The sequence below is a fragment of the Symphalangus syndactylus genome, chromosome 11, assembly GCF_028878055.3.
Source record: "Symphalangus syndactylus isolate Jambi chromosome 11, NHGRI_mSymSyn1-v2.1_pri, whole genome shotgun sequence".
Taxonomy (NCBI): Eukaryota; Metazoa; Chordata; class Mammalia; order Primates; family Hylobatidae; genus Symphalangus; species Symphalangus syndactylus.
Genome location: NC_072433.2, coordinates 100,113,257 through 100,135,163, shown reverse-complemented (window position 1 = coordinate 100,135,163; position 21,907 = coordinate 100,113,257). Strand labels below are relative to the sequence as shown.

The 21,907-nt window shown below is 41.0% G+C and overlaps 1 protein-coding gene across 3 annotated transcripts in view; it reads left to right on the top strand.

Annotated features, from left to right (window-relative positions):
• Positions 1-21,907, top strand: part of MCC (MCC regulator of WNT signaling pathway) — a 470,217-nt gene that overhangs the window by 343,386 nt on the left and 104,924 nt on the right. For all 3 annotated transcript variants that reach the window (XM_055298398.2, XM_063612914.1, XM_055298399.2), the window contains one exon: positions 6,730-6,872. In XM_055298398.2, coding sequence (XP_055154373.1) covers positions 6,730-6,872 — 143 coding nt within the window. The remainder of the gene's footprint in view (positions 1-6,729; positions 6,873-21,907) is intronic.

Below are 21,907 nucleotides of genomic sequence, written 5' to 3'. Positions count from 1 at the left end.
TTTATCTTTGGAAAGCAAGTCTCCTGAATTTTCTACCTCTTGGCATTCAGGAAGAGAACACACACAGTTTTCCTTAAGTGAAATGGAGAGAGTTTTTTCCTTTTCCTGTTGTTTTCAGAGATAACTTTTCTGAGATGTAGTCGGCTTGTATTTTTGTTAGGGTTGCCTCATTCCATTCCTTTCCTGTTCGTTTCTGCTTCTCTTTGGTAAACTACTCTAGCTGCTTTGCTCTTTAATGGCATTTCCTTTGGTGCTGGTGCCTCTTTGTTTAGCTGGCCCACTTTCCCCTTAGGGAGGGAACCTGGGCAAGAACTTAGAGAGGGGATGGAAATACCCCGAATAGTGTTAGTTGTGACAAATCCTGTGTGACCTTGGAGGGTAACATCGCTTGTTAGCATATTTTAAAAGAGAGTGGTACCAACCCCCTTCACAGGATGGTTGAAAGGGTTAACAAATTAATGATGGCATTGCATTTTCCAAGAACCTAGTTCATAATGCTCTTAGGTTTGACAGCTGACACTAATGTGATGATTAAAGATCAGTGGCCTCAGTGGAGTAAGATAAAACCCGGTGAAGAACATTAACAAAACCATAAAGCTGCTTAGCATCACCACATTGCACAGGGTTTTTCCAACAGGGGCTCAAGTTCTCAGGCCAGACTGTCTCAAGGCTGACTCAGGGCTTTATCCCTGGATTGCGCCATAGCAGGGATGAGCCTAAAGGATTTTATTCTCAGTGGTTGAAATGACGATGCTGCTTGTTTTTATTACACATTTTTGCATATAGGCAATTTCACCAATTTATGTGGCTAGACACAAGTATTTATATGAATGTTTAATTTGCTTCATCATCATGATAGGAAAGCTAAGATCTCAAGAAGAAACTCTAGGTATGTATTTAGCACCAGATGATATTTGGGAAAAACAAAATTTCATCATATCCAATGTCAATCATTTTTTTCTTTTCCTTTCAAACTGAAAGTCTGTAGTTGTGAGACAAATCTAGACTCCTAATGATAATGGCCTCCAGAAATTTATGGCAGGCAAGACACTGCAACCACAGGCTTTCTGGCTTTGTGGCACTGTACCTTCAGTCAAAAATTGAATATGGGCTGGGAGGAAGAACCCTGGATGCAATTACCTGTAATGATAGAAAAAAAAGCAGTAACATATTATTTGAGACCAATTTTTATTTCATTCAGCTGAAATTGTGTAGGGTGTCTCTGTCCAGTAGAGAGAAGAAAATAGTCTCTAACTTACAAGTTGTAGTAGAAGAAACTGCCTTTGGTCGCAGAGGCTGCTAAGTAAATTATCACTGAACAATTGACTTTGGAAGCTAAAGCTGGCTTGTTGGAAGCTAGAGGGACTTTGAATTCCCTGTTTTACACCCCCTTTTGTCTCTTTTTCTGTTTTTATCCTCTCTGGGGGTTGAGGAGAGAGTTCTTTGGGCTTTCCTAGCTCTCTTTGGTTTCATAAGGCCTAACATTCATGCTTCCTGGAGTTCACAGAGGCGTTTCAGGGTCTGAGATCAAGGCACCACGTAAGATCCTTAGGTAAATGGTGAAGAGGATATAAGCCCACAGGTCAGGGAGCTGGGGGAGGAAGACACAGAGGAGAGAAGATTGCGGCTGCAACCGCTTCAATGCCTTGATGGCAAAAACAGGCATCAGAGGGGTATTTGTTACCTGGGTTACAGGAAATAAATCAGTTGCTTCACATTGAGTCTGTTTTCTTATCTAAAAAATGATGGTGTAAAGCTATGCAGTGAAAACAAATAGTTTCAAATTTTCAGTGGCCTAAGATATCAAAGATTGATTTCTTATTTTCTATTGGGAGCTCACTGGGACTGGCAGGGGACTCTATACTATATTGTCCCTACCCAGGCTTCCAAGCCGAGGGCCTCTACCATGTGGAATGTCGTTAGTGGCCATGGCCTGGGAAAGGGAATGTGGCAAGCCCAACAGGAGCTCTTAAAGGCTCCTAGGCAAAATTGTGTATATTCGTTCATATCTTATTGGCCAAAATAAGTGGCATGGCCATATTTAGCTTCAAGCAGGAGGAGCATAATCCTACCATGTGCATGGATGGAGGCAAACCAGAGGCTTGGTGCCACAGGAGTACTTGTTATACCACATGGTGGTCCTGGTGGATGGAGCATCATGTACGTAAGAAAATAATGGGGAGAAATTAACACTATTCAGAAAAAAAATGTGTTAGGGAAATTACAAAAACAATGGGTGGGTCTTATATCAATTTTTTGAAAGTCTATACCGTACTTACATTTTTAACTTAAAAATTGGAAAACTTATGCAAATGTTAAGTAGTAATTATAGAAGAGAACCTCTTTTCCCTGTTGGTTGTTATCGTTGTATTACCTTCCTGAATGAGGCCTTACAGGAACACGTACTCCTAGGTGACTCGTACGTAGAGGTGCAGTGTTGAGCTTGGCCTAGCCTGTGTCCTTATTAAACAGAACACCCGAAACCACACGCCATCCCAGGTTAAAAAGTGCTCTGCCAGGGCTGGGCGCAGTGCCTCATGCCTGTAATCCAGCACTTTGGGAGGCTGAGGCAGGCGAATCATTTGAGGTCAGGAGTTCGAGACTGGCCTGGCCAACATGGTGAAACCTCATCTCTACTAAAAATAAATTAGCTGGGCATGGTGGCACACCCCTGTAATCCCAGCTATTCGGGAGGCTGAGGCATGGGAATCTCTGGAACCCAGGAAGCGGAGGTTGTAGTGAGCTGAGATCACCCCACTGCACTGCAGCCTGGGCGACAAAGCGAGACTCCATCTCAAAAAAAAAAAAAAAAAAAAAAAAGTGTTGTCCCAGGTCATGAAAACTCAAGGTGATGAGAGGCAACAGGTCAGTAAAGAACTAGAGTGTGGTGACAGAAGTGGGCCTCACTTTAACAGGCCGCTCCTGCCTGTGTGGGAGGTCACCAGGACAGGAAGGCCAACAATGGTGCACAGAATGGCTTTGTCTGCCCCGGGTGCCACCTGCTCATCTTCCACTTTTCCTGTACTAAAGTGCCACATTCCCTGCACTAAAGTGCCACATTCCCAGGGTTGACTCATGAGCAGTTGGATGGGTGCTGTTGAACAAGGGTGTTGGCCGGGCGTGGTGGCTCATGCCTGTAATCCTAGCACTTTGAGAGGCTGAGGCAGGCGGATCAGAAGGTCAGGAGATTGAGACCATCCTGGCTAACACGGTGAAATACTGTCTCTACTAAAAAAAATACAAAAAAATGAGCCGGGTGTGGTGGTGGGCGCCGGTAGTCCTAGCTACCCCGAGGCTGAGGCAGGAGAATGGCGGGAACCCGGGAGGCGGAGCTTGCAGTTAGCAGAGATCACACCACTGCACTCCAGCCTGGGTGACAGAGCGAGGCTCTGTCTCCAAAAAAAAAAAAAACAAAAAAAAACAAGAGTGCTGTGTTGGTTCTTTTGGCTTTTGCAAGGTGATGGCTTGTTTCCTCCAGTGTTGTTGCCGTGTGGGATTTGCTCCGCTTTTCTCTGCACTGCAGCTTGGAAGTGCTCAGTGGATTTTCACTAAGCTTTGAGATCAGTGTTTCAGCCTCTTTGGCTGAATACAATGAGTGTGCACAAATGAATGAAGTATGTTTAATGAGAGGATGTTGATTTGTAGAGATGAACCTTGAGCAGTGCCTTCTCGGTCATTGATACATCCACTGGCTAGGAGTCTGTTTTGATCATTATTTTCTGGTATTCTCTTTTCACTGGGGAAAGAATCCCCAGGATGCCATCCTAGTATCTCTTCTTCTCCCCACCTTCCCACTTCTATCCCTGTTTCTTGTTCTCCAGAAGAGAAGTCTGGGATTCTTTCAGTCCCCTGGAAGCGGTGACCACAGTTACCTTCAAAATGTGTTGTAATCACCTCCCCTGTAGCACCCAGCACAGTCTCATTTAAGAAATGTCTGATATGTGTAGAGGAAGTATTACATTATAGTATTACATTGTATGCTATTTTTAAAAAACTTATGGAAAAATATAGGAATGTAAACTAAATACCTTTGCCCTCAGCTAAAAGAGCTTTTTTTTGCCTCTAATATATTCTTGTTACTTCTCCTAAATGAGTGCTTGAGCTCCAAATATACATCGAGTGTTTTTTTTTCTTTAGCTACGAGCCCTATTCCATCTGACTGAATCACCAGGCTTCATGTTGCCTCTTGTTCACACAGGTATTCTCCAGGCAGGCTTCTCAGTTAGAGGCAGGGGAAAGATGGTGCAATACCAGACAGCATGCTCTCCCTCTCCATCTGGTATCCTGGGCAGCCCCACAGGGTCTTTTTTTTTTTTGTGTGTGTGTGTGTGTGTGTGTGTGTGTAAGCAAGTTTATTAGAGAAACAGAAGAATGGCCACTCCATAGGCAGAGCAGCAGCGAGGGCTGCTGGTTGGCCAGGATCACATCTTTTAGGCAGTTCATGTCAGTCAGTAGGGATGCCGAAGGGCGGTCTTTTGGTGGTTTTTATTGATGGTGTGCCTTTCTCTATATAAACCCTTGAACATCTTCATTGTTCATTGGACTTTGTAGTTTCTTGTCAGCCCAGGTCGTGGTAGTGGCCTGTTGACCTGTAAGGACGTCAAAGAAGAAAGAAGGAGTGGAGAAATAAGGGAAAGTGAGAGCTCATTGAGTGTGTAAGTGGAAATGTTTCACAGTAATTTGTAGCCCTAGAGAACTGAATATGGAAAACAAAAGAGGAGGAACAACCAACATGGGAACATAGGAGTCATAGCATTGATGAGATCCAGGTCAGAGACAGAATTTTATCCTATAGTCACGCTAAGATCTGGAACTGGTGACCTGCATGAGAGTGTCCACTACATCCGTACATGTTCCTACAACATGAACACACACACACTCTCTCTCTGGGGTTGGGAACAGAGGCTAACAGCAAGAGTTTGTAGATGTGCTACAGGTCTGAGAGGAACAGTGTTCTGTTCTTGGTTTGTTCCAGAGAAATATGAAGCTCTTTCATTTATTGAAAGAAATTGCCTTTGAGATCCTGTCATTTTTGTGGACTTCTCCTGTTCCTTAAGTATGTAGGATCATGGATGAGAAAGGCCTAACTTCGTGGAAAGAGTGTCTGTGGCTGGTTACGGCATCTTTGTTTAGGAAGGCTTCCACTAGATGTGCCTCTCACTCGACCTTGATCCTTGCCTCTGTTCCCACTTACTTTTTGTGTGCTTGACCTTGAGTGGAGGTTATTTGATGTTTCAGGTTATCACTAAGAATAGTAGTTCACAGGAGTATTTTCCTGAAAGTTTCCCTCTAAGGCTGTGATAAAGCATTCAACAACCTTGTTGCCTCCAATCTTGTTTCTGGAGCTCCAAGGTAACCCCCAGGAAGTTACATAAATACTGATCCAGCTGTTGTTGAGGTGCAGACCCTACCATGATTGATACCAGATTATTTGTCAGACTTCTTTGTTGAGTACTTCTGTTTCAGTATTCAGTTAGGCTTAGTATAATGTTCAGTTTATCGTTGAAAGCCTTTTGTCCCTGCCCTGGGTTATGCCATTGGAAGCTTAGCTGATTTAGGGAAGGACAGGGGAGGTAGCGGGTGAGAAGTCCTACTCTCACTGGAGGTGCAAACCTGCAACGCTGGAAAGCACATGTGGCCCTTGGCACTAAGAAAACCTTGTTGAAGATGAAATTAAAGTTGCTTTGCTGACAGGAAATTAATCGAAGCTGAATGTAGTAGACAAGGTCACAAGCTAGACTACTTGTTCCATCGCTGAGGAATGTTTTATTATTATGTAAATGAGATTAAATGCACAGTGACTGGAAGGGATTGAGAGCAGTGGAGAGAAGTCAGAGGTGAACAGGTTCCTCAGGATTTAAACTCTGGCTACAGAAATGTTTCTGTAACTCTGCTGCCTCTTAGTCCATCAAATGCTGAGCAAGGGAAGCTCCTCTGCCTCTTTTATCACTATTTCTGCTAAGCAGTTTTCATGACGGTGATATATCATCATCCATTCATTCCATAACACTCCTAGATCACCCACAGTAAACCAGGCCATTTGCCGGTGCTAGGCTAAATAATGAGAAACCTAGTCCCTGCCTTCCAGGAGCTTATAGTCTGGGAGATAATGATATTGGAAAGCATTACATTTGCAGATAATCCAGCCAGATATGAAGTGGTATTACACCATTTAGGATGATTTGGTTGAAAAATAGCTGAAACAAACCCTGACAAACTTCAGTGAAAGAGGAGTGAATTGGTAAAAAGGGAAACTGAACAGCCATAAAAGAACTTGGGAAGGGAGCTGTAGGTAGCAGGAACTAAGAGAGATGCTCTTCGAGGCTTACTGAATCAACTCCATGCAACCTTACATCCATTGGCTCAAGATTGAAATTCCCTGCAGAAGGTATCTGATGGATCTAGCTTGGACCACTTGCCTGTTTCTTGGCTATGGGAAAGTGGGGGACTTGAATAGCCCCACTTGGACAGTGTGCAATGGCAAAGGGACTGTTTCCCAAAGAGAGATGGAGTGCTAGTAAGGCAAAGACTCCAGTATCCACCGGGGGAATTATAAAATTTAGCCATTGATATGTTTCCTGGGATTGCCAGCCAATGAGCTGACATACATTTTATTTGGGGCATACTCAGTGTTGGCAGTTGTAATGGTTTGAGGCCACAAAGCTTGGAATTACCTACCTGTAGGCGCATGAATTCATCAGTACTTCTGTCCTTTTCCCTTATTCCCAGTGCGAGCAGTCCCACCTCATGAGAGAGCATGAGGATGTCCAGGAGCGAACGACGCTTCGCTATGAGGAACGCATCACAGAGCTCCACAGCGTCATTGCAGAGCTCAACAAGAAGATAGACCGTCTGCAAGGCACCACCATCAGGTACACGGCTCCATTCAGCTTTTGCTCTGCCCCTTCTGCTAAACCCTCCATCTTGGAGCTGAAGTAGCCCCAACTATTACTATTTTAACTCCAAGACCGAAGTTCTAGTTTGTAGATTATAAACTAGATTATAATGGTGTTTTCTTTGTATCTAAGGCTTTTGAAGTGTATATTTCTCTTTGCTTTGTTACGCATGTGCTTTCACCTCTCTTACTCTGTTCTGATTTGGGTCCTTACAATAACCCTGGAAAGTAGACAAGGTGGAGGTTGTGGTCCTCAGTTTGTCGATAAGGGTATGAAATCAGAAGTTGAGTGAAATGCTTTAGTCTTGAGTTCTAAATGGAGCCCCTTCCTTCTTAGAGACCAGCATCCCTGCTGCTGCTTTTATTCACTGGGTCGATGCGAAATATGCAAACTGTGTCCCTCCCTTGGAGATTTTGAGAGATTTATGAATGTAGCTTATAACTAAGCATTATGTTGGCTTCTAGATAATCTGATTATATTTGGAGCTTACCTCAAATTGCTCTACCAACATGGATTTATCCTCTTACCAGACTCATAAGGCACGGGGCAAGATTTGACCCATCATTTTACTGGTGAAAAAGCTGGGGCTTAAAGACAGTGACTGCCTTGTAGTTAAAATTAGCAGAGGATAGAGGTGGGTCAGAATCCAGAATATCTCTGCTTTTAATGAATTTTCTTTTCATAACAATAACTGGTAGGGATTCTGCCTTCCTTACTTATTAATCACTTGGCCCCTAAGTCTCCTGCCACAGTGATTAGTTGGTTGTATCTGCCCTGTTCCTCGGAGGAGAGGTTTGCTTTAAATGACACTAAGCCATGGATGAGAGCATTTTCATGTTCCTGGCGATGCTCAGGGAACAGGCTGAGGACAGCAAGTGGCTGGCACCTACCTTTTTGGAGAAAGAGTGCTTTGTTCACCGAATGCTTACACAAGCCACAATTTTAAAACAGTTTCAGAGGCAGCTACTTTAAACTCTCCTTCTAGAAGTCAGAGGAAACTTTGGATGCATTTTGTTCCAACACCAAGAGTCACAGTAATGACCGGGCTTCTTGATGAGGTTACTAATGGGCATCTGTTTTCTGGGCAAAACTGTGGAAAAGTTTGCACTGGGCTGGAGCCACACAATAAACTGCATATTCTAATTTAGAACCTCAAGGCTTTTAAATTGTATATTGGTCTTCAGAGTGATTGTAGGTTAGAAGTACATGAGCAGAGAAGAATTTTTAGACCAAAAGAATGATTATAGCAGATTTAAAGGAGACTGGCATAGGACACTGGCAAATTTGTGATTTTTATTAATACATATTGCACTTTTAAACCCTTGAGAAAGTGAAAGCAAATGGGCTCAGTAAGTTGTGAAAAATACAAAATGTGAAAAAATACACATCACCTAGAAATCTCAATTTCAAGATGTTTAAATTGAATGTAATGACCAAACTGCTTCACTTTGAAATGCAGTGAGCTTCTTGACTACAAACATTTATTGGTGCCTTTAATTTAAAGGAATACTACATCTGTGGAGATGTCATATTAAATTCTGCCAGTTTGTGTTATGTAAATGAGCTGGCCCCTCCTTGAGGGGATTCCCTGCAAGGCTGAAAGGCACTTAGACATGTAGACCAATGAGACAAAGGCTCTCCTTGTCCTCTGAGCTCCTGAGGCTTAGGCATCTCCCCAGGGCTCAGCACTCCAGCAAATTGGTTTGGCCTCTGAATTATTCAGGGTTCTCCAGAGAGACAGAAACCAATAGAACGTAGAGACAGATATATATCTATAAAGATATGAAAGGGGATTTATTAGGAAGATTGGCTCATGTGATTATGGAGTCTGAGAAGTTTCACAACAGGCTGACTGCAAGCTTGAGACCCTGAGATGCTGGCAACATGACTCAGTCCAAGTTTGAAAACCTCAGAACAGAGAAGCTGATGGTGTAATTCTCAGTCCAAGCCAAAGGCTTGAAAACCTGGGGGAATGCAAGTGTAGGTCTTGGAGTCCAAAGGCTACAGAGCCAGGAGTTCTGATGTCCAAGGGCAGGAGAAGAGTATTCTACCTCCAGGAAGAGGGAGAGTGAATTTGTCTTTTCTCTTCCTTTTTTGTTCTATCCAGACCCCCAGCCAGTTGGATGGTACCCACATACACGAAGGGTGGATCTTCCCCGAGTCCAACAACTCACACACCAGTCTCCTCTGGAAGCACCCTCACACACACATCTAGAAATAATGCTTTAACATTTCTCTCAGGTATTCCTTAATCCAGTCAAGCTGACACCTAAAATTAACCATCACAGTCTCAGCTCTTAATATGCTGTGATGGGCCAAATGCAGTAGGAACTAGGCACCGTGGATGAACTCTAACTGCCCTAGCATACCCAGGGTCTACAGAATTGCTTGTCATACTGGACAGACACAGTGGTGGTACCATTGTAGACTTTGGTGTCACTTAAATCTGGCCTCAGTTAAGAATATATTGGAGAAGCTAAAAATCATTATTAAGGGCATAGTTTATATAAGCTATGATATATCCACACTTAAGCTATACTGAATTGCTTTAGGAGAGAAAATGACAATCTCATAGTTTTCTGTCTGAGGTCACAATCAAAGCACCAGGCACCTTCTGTGACTGCCCTAAAAAACAAATTCCACTGAGCTGTCCATCCTACAGAAACAGTTCTCCCTCCTCATCCAATAAAGCAAGTCCTATTTTGCTTGGAGACTCTATAACTATTTAATCCCAGGTAGGAAGTAGCAAATATAATCATGTCCCATTCCTACTTCATTCATCTTTATATTTAGGCCTAAAAGTGGTCAAATATCATCATGTCCCAAAGAGATAAGTAGAAAATCCAACTTGGAAAGATACAAGTAAAGCACCAGAAGATTTGTAAGATTCCATTAATTTACATTTAATAAAACTCGGGGAAGTTTTATTGTGTGTTCCTTAGAGATGCTGGATAGACCTTTGATGCATAGTTTGCAAATATTTTCTCCCATTCTGTAAGTTGTCTGTTTACTCTGTTGATAGTTTCTTTTGCTATGCGGAAGCTCTTAAGCTTCATTAGATCCCGTTTGTCAATTTTTGCTTTTTTGCTGTTGCTTTTGGTGTCTTTGTATGGTGGTGCACGCCTATAGTCCCAACTACTCGGGAGGCTGAGGCAGGAGAATCGCTTGAACCCGGGAGGTGAAGGTTGCATGTGTCTTTATAGTAGAAAAATTTATAATCCTTTGAGTATATACCCAGTAATGGGATTGCTAGGGAAAATGGTATTTCTAGTTGTAGATCTTTGAGGAATTGCCACACTATCTTCCATAATGGTTGAACTAATTTACACTCCCACCAACAGTGTAAAAGCATTCCTATTTCTCCACATCCTCTCCAGCATCTGTTGTTTCCTGACTTTTTAATGATCGCCATTCTTACTGGTGTGAGATGGTGTTGTGTTTTTGATTTATGTTTCTCTAATGACCAGTGATGATGAGCTTTTTCTCACATGTTCATATTAATTCATGTGTGAGATTAGGAACTAAGGGTTCTAGACCAAGGAGGGAGGAATCCAGTTGGACCGATGGTGACTTTATTGATAGGACTTTTCCTGTAAGAGATTCTGGATTCAGTATGGTACTATGTTATACTAATCAAACTAGTATTCACCAGTTTGAATAACTGAAAACTAGGCTCAACAAAGGACTCTGCATTAAATTATGTTGAAATGCCAGAATTTTCCTAGTATAATCTAGAAAAAGTTTAGAAGCCTGAGGAGTCAGCAATGTTGACTGGGAGATAATGTCCTTAAAATGGGATCTTTGGTACCACTGAACAAATAGAGTAAGAGTGGGCTTGGTTACTGTGTTGGTCAACAAGGGCACAATAGTAATAAAAAAAAAGTTTGACCTGCTAGGGATTGTTGGAGTGGCTAAGCATGAGATCTCTAGAACTGATATAAATGGGCAGCCTACTAAAGTTTTACTTGATCATTATAGTCAAACTCTGGTCTGGTGAACAGAGACTTTACTTGTCATCACAGTGAATAATCATGGCCTCATCCAATTCCCTTACCTGGATAACAGGCCAGTTATAGAACCAGAGCCCCCTGGATGAAGGGGAAGATTTATCAATCATGCCACAAGTGAGTACAGTAAACTTTCCTTTTACCCCTTCAAAGAGAATGGCAGGTACTTATAAGGGAGAGTGTGCAGTGGGGAAAAGAGAGAACCATATTCTTAGGTAGATTACTAGACATTGAATCTAAACTGATGATAGCCCATGCAGCTTCAAAATATTTGTGGTTCACAAGTCAGAGTAGGGACTTAGGTCAGCTTGGGCTGCCATAAGAAAATATCATAGACAAGGTGGCTCACACAACAGAAATGTATTTCTCACAGTTCTGGAGGCTGGGAAGTCTAAGATTAAGACACGAGCTAATTTATTTCCCCATTGAGGCTCTTTCTGGCTTGCAGATGGCCACCTTCTCACTGTGTCCTCACATGGAGGGAAGAGAGAAAGAAGAAGCAAGCTCTCTGCTGTATCTTCATATGAGGGCACCAATCTCATCATGAGGACCCTACCCTCATGACCTCATCTAAACCTAATTAGCTCCCAAAGGCCCTGTCTCCAAATACCATCACATTGGATGTTAAGGCTTCAACATAAGAATTTTGGCATGGGCCAGGCGTGGTGGCTCATGCCTATAATCCCAGCACTTTGGGAGGCTGAGGCAGGCAGATCATTTGAGGACAGGAGTTTGAGATCAGCCTAGCCAACACACCCATCTCTACCAAAAAATACAAAAGTTAGCTGGGCGTGGTGGTGCATGCCTATAGTCCCAACTACTTGGGAGGCTGAGGCAGGAGAATTGCTTGAACCCAGGAGGTGGAGGTTGCAGTGAGCCAAGGTCGCGCCACTGCACTCCAGCCTGGGCAACAGAGAAAAAAAAAAATTTGGGGGTACAATTTAGTGCCTGGGACCTTCTGTGACTACCCTAGAAGACTCTCCCATCTCTTATAGCTACAGGGCTAGTGTAGCCAAGAATCAGACACTGCAGGTTGCTGAAAGTCAGGTGATAGGTCGCATCATGGACTCAATCCAAATCATAGTGGACCTAGTGATGGCACCATCTGAGAGGTAACCTTTTTCAATGCCCTAGAGATGTGGTAAATGCTCCGAACTAGCAACAGTATATGGTGCTGTGTTTTGTGGATTGAGAGAATGGAAGTGGCCCTTCTTATGCATACACCTAAAAATCCACTTAAAAAGTTTTTGCTTCTGTTACCCTGATACCAAATGCAGACAGGGGCATAACAACAACAACAACAACAAAAGCACCAACTTCAGGCTAATATCACTGATGAAAATAGAGGTAAAAATCCTCAACAAAATACTAGCAAACCAAATGCAACAGCACAATAAAAAGGTCGTTCACCATGATCGAGTGGGATACTGTTCAACATATGCAAATAAATAAACACAATATACCACATTAACAGAATCAAGGGAAAAAACATGATTATTTCAGTAGGTGACAGAAAAGCATTTGATAACCATCCCTTTATGATAAAAACCCTAAAATGGATACAAAAGGAACATATTGATATGGTTTGGCTCTGTGTCCCACCCAAATCTCATCTTGAATTGTAATCCCCACATATTGAGGGAGGGAGGTGACTAGATCATGCAGGTGGTTTCTTCCATGTTATTCTTGTGGTAGTGAATGAATTCTGACAAGATCTGATGGTTTTATATGTGGTTGACGATTCCTCCTTTACATGCTTACACTCTCTTCTGCTGCTTTTAGAAGGTGCCTGCTTCCCCTTCTACCATGATTGTAAGTTTTCTGAGGCCTCTCCAGCCATGCTGAACTGTAAATCAATTAAACTTCTTTCCTTTATAAGTTACCCAGTCTCAGGGAAGTTCTTTATAGCAGTGTGAGAACAGACTAATACACATATCTCAAAGGCAACCTATGACAAACCCATGGCTAATATCATAGTGAAGGGGGGAAAATTGAAGGCCTTTCCTCTAAAGACTGGAATAAGACAAGGATGCCCACTTTCATCACTGTTACTCAACATAATACAGGAAGTCCTGGCTAGAGCAATTAGGAAAGAGAAAGAAATAAAGGGCATCCAAATTGGAAAGGAAGAAGTCAAATTCACCTTGTTCACAGAATTATCCTATTCACAGATTATATGATCTTATATATAGAAAGCCCTAAATACTCTGACAAAAAACTTCTAGAACCAATAAATTCAGTAAAGTTACAGGATACAAAATCAACATGTTAAAACCATTTTAAATCTCTATTCACCAATAACAGTCAGTCAGAGAACCAAATAAGTCAATTCCATTTACAATAGCTACAAAAATCTAAATTTTAGATCTAAAAAGGTCTAAATTTTGATTCCTTGCTTGCACTCCTAGCAGGTAAAAAAATAAATAAATAAATAAATTTTGATTCTTATATAATTCTTACAGCAGCTCCTAAACCAGGAGAGCTACGATTACTCAAAGTCCTCAACAAGTAATTCTACCTATAGGAATATCAATGCATGTATGAATCTTATCAGAAGATGTCTTGCACCCATGAGCTTTGCCATCACTAGGTCTATTTTTATTTATATTTTCTTATTTCAGATCTCTGTTTACATCACTAGGTCTAAAAGCAGACTCCTTCAGGAGTAGAGATTGTTGATTACTTCATTAAATAAAGAATTCTAACCAGCTGAGATGCTAGATAAAGAAAATAAGGATTTCCTGGTAGGAGAAGGAAGGAGTAAATATCAACTGTAGCCTGTAACCAGCTATAGCCTGTAATCAGAAGCAATGGCTAGGCTATGCATATATTATTGCTTTTATATATATATGCATGTCCCTTTGTCCTCTTACTTTCTCCTATTTAATTTGTATTTATTTATTTATTTTTGAGACAGAGTCTTGCTCTGTTGCCTGGGCTGGAGTGTAGTGGCGCAATCTGGGCTCACTGCAACCTCTGCCTCCTGGGTTCAAGCGATTCTCGTGCCTCCCCCTCCTGAGTAGCTAGGATTACAGGTATGCACCACCATGCCCGCCTGATTTTTTGTGTTTTTAGTAAAGATGGGGTTTCACCATGTTGGCCAGGATGTTCTCAAACTCCTGGCCTCAGGTAATCTGCTCACGTTGGCCTCCCAAAGTGCTGGGATTACAGGTGTGAGCCACCACGTCCAGCCTCTCCTATCATTTTATATAGGATGAGTTGTTATTGGTGAAACTCATAATTTAGTAGGTAGGTTAAATATCTAGGTGGGTTTTAATAGCATTTATATATGCCAACAGTGAAGAATCTGAACACAAAATCAAGAAAGCAATCCTATTTACAATAGCTACAAAAATTATAAAATACCTAAGAATAATTTTTTTTTTTTTTTTGAGACAGAGTCTTGCTCTGTCGCCCAGGCTGGAGTGCGGTGGCATGATCTCGGCTCACTGCAAGCTCTGCCTCCCAGGTTCACACCATTCTCCTGCCTCAGCCTCCTGAGTAGCTGGGACTACAGGCACCCGCCATGACACCCGGCTAATTTTTTTTTTTTTTTTGTATTTTTAGTAGAGACGGGGTTTCACCATGTTTGCCAGGCTTGTCATGATCTCCTCACCTTGTGATCCACCCGCCTCGGCCTCCCAAAGTGCTGGGATTACAGGCGTGAGCCACTGCACCCAGCCCCTATGAATAAATTTAACCAAAGAAGTAAAAGACCTACTGGGCATGGTGGCTCACACCTGTAATCCCAGCAACTTTGGGAGGCCGAGGCGGGCGGATCATAAGGTCAGGAGTTCGAGACCAGCCTGGGCAATATGGTGAAACCCCGTCTCCACTAAAAATACAAAAATTAGCCAGGTGTGGTGGCAGACGCCGGTAGTCAGCTACTCAGGAGGCTGAGGCAGGAGAATTGCTTGAACCCGGGAGGCGGAGGTTGTAGTGATACGAGATCGGGCCACTGCACTCCAGCCTGGGAGACAGAGCGAGACTCTGTTTCAAAAAAAAAAAAGAAGTGAAAGTTCTCTACAAGGAAAATTACCAAATTCTCTCTAAAGAAACTGGAGAGGATGCAAACAAATGGAAAGATCCCCATGCTCATGGATTGGAAAAATTAATATTGTTAATCCATTTATGCCTAGTGTTCCATTATTGGAACGCTAAGCTTGTGAGAGTTACTTATATCCTACTGCTCAAGGTCATCACCAACGTCTGATTTTTCACACACAAAAAAATTTCAGGCTCCAGCATAAATGGGTTAAAATGTTAGTACTACCTAAAGTGATCTATAGGGTCAGTGTAATCCGTATCAAAATACCAATGTCATGCTTCACAGAAATAGACCAAAAAAAATCCTAAAATGTATATGGAACTCCAAAAAAAAAAAAAAAAAAAAAAAGCCCAAATAGCCAAAGCCAATCCTGAGCAAAAAGAACAAAGCTGGAGGGATCACACTACTTGAGTTCAAATTATGCTACAAAGCTGTGGAAACCAAAACAGCATAGTACTGGCACAAAAGCAGACACATAGAGCAATGAAACATAATAGAGAATCCAGAAATAAATCCAGTCATCTACAGTCATCTCATTTTTGACAGAGGTACCAAGAACATACAGTGGGGGAAAGAACAGTCTCTTCAATAAATGGTGCTGGGAAAAGTGGATATCCATATGCAGAAGAATGAAACCAGACACCAATCTCTCACCATTTACAAAAATCAGAACAGATTAAAACCTAGACATAAGACCTGAACTATCAAACTACTCAGAGAAAACATTAAGGAAATGCACTAGGACATTGAGTCTGGGCAAAGAATTTTTAGTAAGACCTCCAAAGCATAGGCAATGATAGCAAAACTAGACAAATGGGATTACATGAAACTAAAAAGCTTCCACACAGCAATGGAAATAATGAAAGTGAAAAGACAAACTACAGAATGGGAGACAATATTTGCACACTGTCCATTGGCAAGGAATATAAGGAACTCAGTAGCACAAAAAACAAATCTGATTAAAAATGAGCAAAAGATCTGAATAGACATTGCTCAAAAGAAGACATACAAATGGCCAACAGGTAAATGAAAAAGTATTCAAAATCACAATGAGATATTCTCTCTCCCCAGTTAAAATGGCTTCTATCAAAGCATAGGGAATAATGGATGCTGGCAAGGATCTGTAAGAAAGAGGAAGTCTCATACACTCTTGGCAGAAATGTAAATTACTACAACCGCTATGTAAGACAGTATGAAAATTCCTCAAAAAACTCAAAATAGAACTACCATATGATCCAGTAATTCCCTTACTGGGTATATATCCAAAAGAAAGGACATCAATATATTGAAGAGATAGCTGCATTCCCTTGTTTCTTGCAGCACTGTTCACAGTGGCCAAAATTTGAAATCAATGTCAGTGCCTATCAACAGATGAATGGATGAAGATATACACAAGAGAATATTATCAGCTATTAAAAAAAGAATGAAATCCTCTCACAGCAACATGAATGGAACTGGAGGTTGCTATGTTACATGAAAAAAGCCAGAAAGCACAAAAAAACAAATTTCGCATGTTCTTACTCATGTGGGAGCTAAGGAGGTGGATCTCATGAAGATAGAGAGTATTTTGGTGGTTATTAGAGGCTGGGAAGGGTAGGGAGGAGAGAGGGATGAAGAGAGGTTGAATAATGGGTACTAAAATATGGTAGATAGAAGAAGTGAGACCTAGTGTTTGATAATTCAATAGAGTGACTATAATATTTTATATTTCAAAGTAGCTACTGGAGAATAATTTGTATGTTCCCAGCATAAAGAAAAGATACATGTTGAAGGTGATGGATATCCCAGTTATCTTGACTTGATTATTACACATTATAAATGTATGAAAATGTCACAGGTACGCTGAAAATACGTATCTATCCTGTATCAGTAAAAAAAAAAAAAAATTATAGCTTCTTATTTTTGCAACTTTGAGCTCTGCTAGTTTGAAATCTTAGAGAGTTCTCCATCAGAGAATATAAAAATGATTCCAGTGACTGCCACCTGTTTGGCCCTTTGGGACACCCCATGCCACTGAGCCAACAAGCAAAGAAGGGAGTTACTGTACTGGCTGGAGTAACTATCAAGAGGAAATTGGGACACTGAGTACTATGTCTGAAACACATGGGAATCCCTAGGATACCTTCTAGTAATTATCCAGTGGTAAAAGTTAGTAGATTAGAACAACTCAATACAAGTCAGGCCAAATACAAGTCAGTCCACTAAGGGCTAGGCCCTTGAGGAATAAAGATTTTGGATTACTTCATTAAGTAAAGAACTAATTCTAACCAGCTGAGATGCTAGCCAAACAAATAAAATATGGATTTCCTAGTGGAGGGAAGTTATAAATATCAACTATAGCCTCATGACCAGTTGCAGAAAAGATGGCTAGGCTGTGCATATTTTCTTGCTTGTATATATATATATATATTTCTTGCTTCTGTGTGTGTATATATATATAGCATATATATATAGCATATATATAGCATATATATATAGCATATATATATAGCATATATATAGCATATATAGCATATATATAGCATATATAGCATATATATAGCATATATAGCATATATATAGCATATATATAGCATATATATAGCATATATATAGCATATATATATAGCATATATATAGCATATATATATAGCATATATATATAGCATATATATACACACACACATATGCACTTTTCTTTTTCCTCTTATTTTCTCCTATTATTTCATATAGGGTGAGTTGGTACTGGTGAAACTCATAATTTAGTAGATAGGTTACATGATATCTAGGTGGGTTTGTCATTGAACTGGAAGAGTGAAGATCACTTTACAATACTATTGTTAGGAATAATGTTTAAAATTTTAAGGAAATTGAATCCTTGTAAAGTTCCAATTAATAGAAAACTCAAAAAAAATTATAAATTAGAAAATAAAAAATTAATCAAGTTATTAAAAAAAACCCCTTATATCCCACACTATAAGTGATGATACTTTGAATCTCTCGTTTTGAAAAGTTGAACATATTTAAATTGAATCGAGGAATGACTACAGAGAAGGTTAGTATCATTGCTATTGAGATTTAGAAATTGTGGTATGGATAAGAGGGTGCGTATGTTTGGTCACTGAGTAGCTAAAGAGGGTAGAGACTATGATAGCAGTTGTCTGGCACTTGATACCATTCCCACCCCTCTCTTTATTCTCCCCAGAATCAAAGAGGGCCTGGGAACTACCTCTCAGATTCTCTTACCAGCTGGGTTCTGGATCGAGTTTTAGCTCTGCCTATGAAATGCACTCACATGGGTTTGGAAGGCAGAGGGAGGTGGGAGCCATTCTCCCTCAGGCCATGGTGGTGCAAAGTCAGTAGCAGTTCTGGCAAATCTGACAGCTCTTGGTGGCCTTCACTCACCTCTCTTTTCTGCAGCCCTTCCAGCAATTTTGCAGGCATGGAACTAAGTTAAATCCTTTCTACTTGAAACATGCAGTGCAGTTTGTTTTCCTAACTGAACCCTGCCTAATGTATCCTAAATCCTATCTCCTAGGATTAAACACTAAACACTTTATACATAAGTCCTTCTGAAAAATTTTATTCATGAATATTTTAAATCTGATCATATAACATGCACTGTTTTGTAACATGTGCTCTTTCTCTTAACTGTTACGAGTGGCTTTTTTTAAATGTTCATCTGACTTGGGGAGATTATACAGTGGGATGGGGGAAATGGAAAGATATATCAGTAGCTCACTGGATGTGAAAAGAAAATAAAGAAGGATTTCTAAGCAAATTAAACGTGAGATCTTTTCTTTCCCAAGGAGGTTATTTTCTTTTCTATAAGCTACTCTCATAACATCAGCCTCTCACTACCAAGTCCCATGAGTTGTTCATGTTCTCTGCTTCATCTCCCCTTTGCTCGTTAGCTCACTGCTGCTGTGTGGCATCTGATTCCAACAGTTTACCAAAACCCTCTTGCTATGAACTGAACTATGGTTCCCCCTCCCCAAATTCATATATCGAAGCCCTAGCCCCCATTGTGATGGTATTTGGAGATGCGGCCTTTGGGAGAGAATCAGGGTTAGATGAAGTCTGAAGAGTGGGGCCCTGTCTTAGTCCCTTTTTGTTGCTATAAAGGAATCTGAGGCTGGGTAATTTATAAATAGAAGAGGTTTATTTGGCTCACAGTTCTGCAGGCTGTACAAGAAGCATGGCACTGGCATCTGCTTCTGGTGAGGGCTTCAGGCTGCTTCTACTCATGGCAGAAGGGGAAGTGGAGCCGGCTGTGCAGGTATCACATGGCCTGAGAGGGATGATGTGCCAGGCTCTTTCAACAACTCGCTCTCCAAGGAACTAATAGAGTGAGAACTCACTCACCCACAAGGAAGGGCAATAATCTCTTGAGGGATCCACTCCCATGACCCAGACACCTCCCACTAGACTCCATCTCCAATACTGGGGATGAAATTTCTACATGAGAGTTGGAGGGGACAATCATTCAAACCATAGCAGGCTCTCAAGAGGGTATATTGCCTTTCTTTCATTTTTTTAAAAATTATACCTAAGTTCTGGGATACATCTGCAGAACGTGCAGGTTTGTTACATAGGTATGCATGTGCCTGGTGGTTGGCTGTACCCATACCATACATTAGGTATTTCTCCTAATGCTGTCTGTCACCTTGCCCCCCATCCCCTGACAGGCCCCAGTGTGTGATGTTCCCCTCCCTGTGCTCATATGTTCTCATTGTTTAACTTCCACTTATGAGTGAGAACATGTGGTGCTTAGTTTTCTGTTCCTGTATCAGTTTGCTGAGAATGATGGTTTCTAGCTTCATCCATGTCCCTGCAAAGGACATGATCTCATTCTTTTTTATGGATGCATAGTATTCCATGGTATATATGTGCCACATTTTTTTAATTCAGTCTATCCTTCATGGGCATTTGGGTTGGTTCTAAGTGTTTGCTATTCTGAATAGTGCCACAATAAACATACATGTGCATGTGTCTTTATAGCAGAATGATTTATAATCCTTTGGGTATATACCCAATAATGGGATTGCTGGGTCAAATGGTATTTCTTGTTCTAGATCCTTGAGGAATTGGCACACTGTCTTCCACAATGGTTGAACTAATTTACACCCCCACCAACAGTGTAAAAGTGTTCCTATTTCTCCACATACTCTCCAGCATCTGTTGTTTCCTGCCTTTTTAATGATCACCATTCTAACTGGTGTGAGATGGTATCTTGTTGTGTTTTTGATTTGCATTTCTTTAATGACCAGTGATGATGAGCTTTCTTTCAAATGTTTGTTGGCTGCATAAATGTCTTCTTTTGAAAAGTGTCTGTTCATATCCTTTGCCCACTTTTTGATGGGGTTGTTTTTTGGCGTATTGCCTTTTAAGAAGAGACATAAGACAGCTTGCATGTATATTCTCTTCCTCCCAGCCATATGGGGACACAGGGAGAAGTCACCCATCTGGAAGCCAGTAAGAGCCCTAACCAGAAAGCAGCCATGCTGGACCTTGATCTTGGAGGATCTAGGCTCCAGAACTGTGAGAAAATAAATTTCTGTTGTTTAAGCCACCCTGTCTATGGTATCTTTTTATGGCAGCCTGAGCTGACTAAAACACCTTTCTTGAAAATCACCAATGATTTCTTAAATGAAAAATCCAGTGACATTTTCTTGTCATTGGTCCCTTTCTATGGCATTTGACCCTAGGCCCTCTTTCCTTCCTGACGGCACTCTTCTTAAACCTCTAGGACCTTGCAGACTGTTGATCTTCTCTTCCCTCCACCAAATTTGTCCTCAGCCTAGGCTCCTATCCTAAACTCTCTCTCTCACACCTTTAACCTCATACAGCAGCAGCCCCAAGGCACAGAACCCTCCTATCTCTGTGATCTCAGCATTGGTACTAACCCCTTCTGCTTACTGGGTCTGCTACAAAATGACCCCTCATTTGAGGACAGAGAGAGAAAACATCCCAGAGTCTCTATCTACTGTAATATAATCTGACCACTAAGATTTCAGGCTTGCACCAGGAGCTTGATGTTTCTCCTGATCTCTGGGCACACAGTTACCTGTGTGTTGTTGGTATCATGTACATCTTGATATACATGCAGCCAACAACACACAGGCATCTGTTCATCTTCATGTTGTTGCATTTCAAACACTGTAACCGAAACCTCCTTGTCTGCCAGCAAAACATGTTGTTCTGATTAATTTACAGTCTAAAAAGTATAATGCAATGAAATAAAAATAAAACACAGAAAGAAGAGTGTTTCTCTCTCCATGTTTTCCTGTGTGGTCTATATCAATCTCTTTTTTAATATTTGGAAGTTCTTGAATATGGATCTTATATGAGCTCTTGTTAAGACAAAAATGGATTGTTACATTCATAGAAGAGCATTTCAAAATCCCATTTGTTCAATTATTCACCAAAAGATTCATAGATGAATCTGATCTTCTCTATGCTATCTGAAAAAATGAGATAGTATTGAAGAAAGAACGAGGACTTTATTCATCACTTATTTCCTGTAATAGATTCTTTCAGAGAACTAAAAGGAATACATTTCCTTCCAATAGCTTTAAAAAAAAAAAAAAAAAAAAAAAACTTTGTTCTTTAAAAAAAAGCCAGCCATTTAAAGCCAAGTCTACTTTTAATTTAAGAAAGAATGCAATTCACCCAAAAAACACCAGGTCAAGTAGGGTGGATTAGTTGGCCACAGCTGACTGACAGCTTGACAGCTGTCAAGGCAGGCAGATGACCATCTGGCTCTTCTCCACAAATCACTCCAGTCCAGTGGAAGGCATGAATGTGCACCCAAAATGAGATAGATAATGTGGATAGTTAGTGACATGACAGTCTATCAAATGCTGTTGACTCCATAGTACTTTCAGTTTGAAGTCTAGAGAGCATGGTAAGAATTATACTTCCATTGACTTTTCCCTCTTCTAATTAAATTATTTTACCCCTAACCAATAATGAGA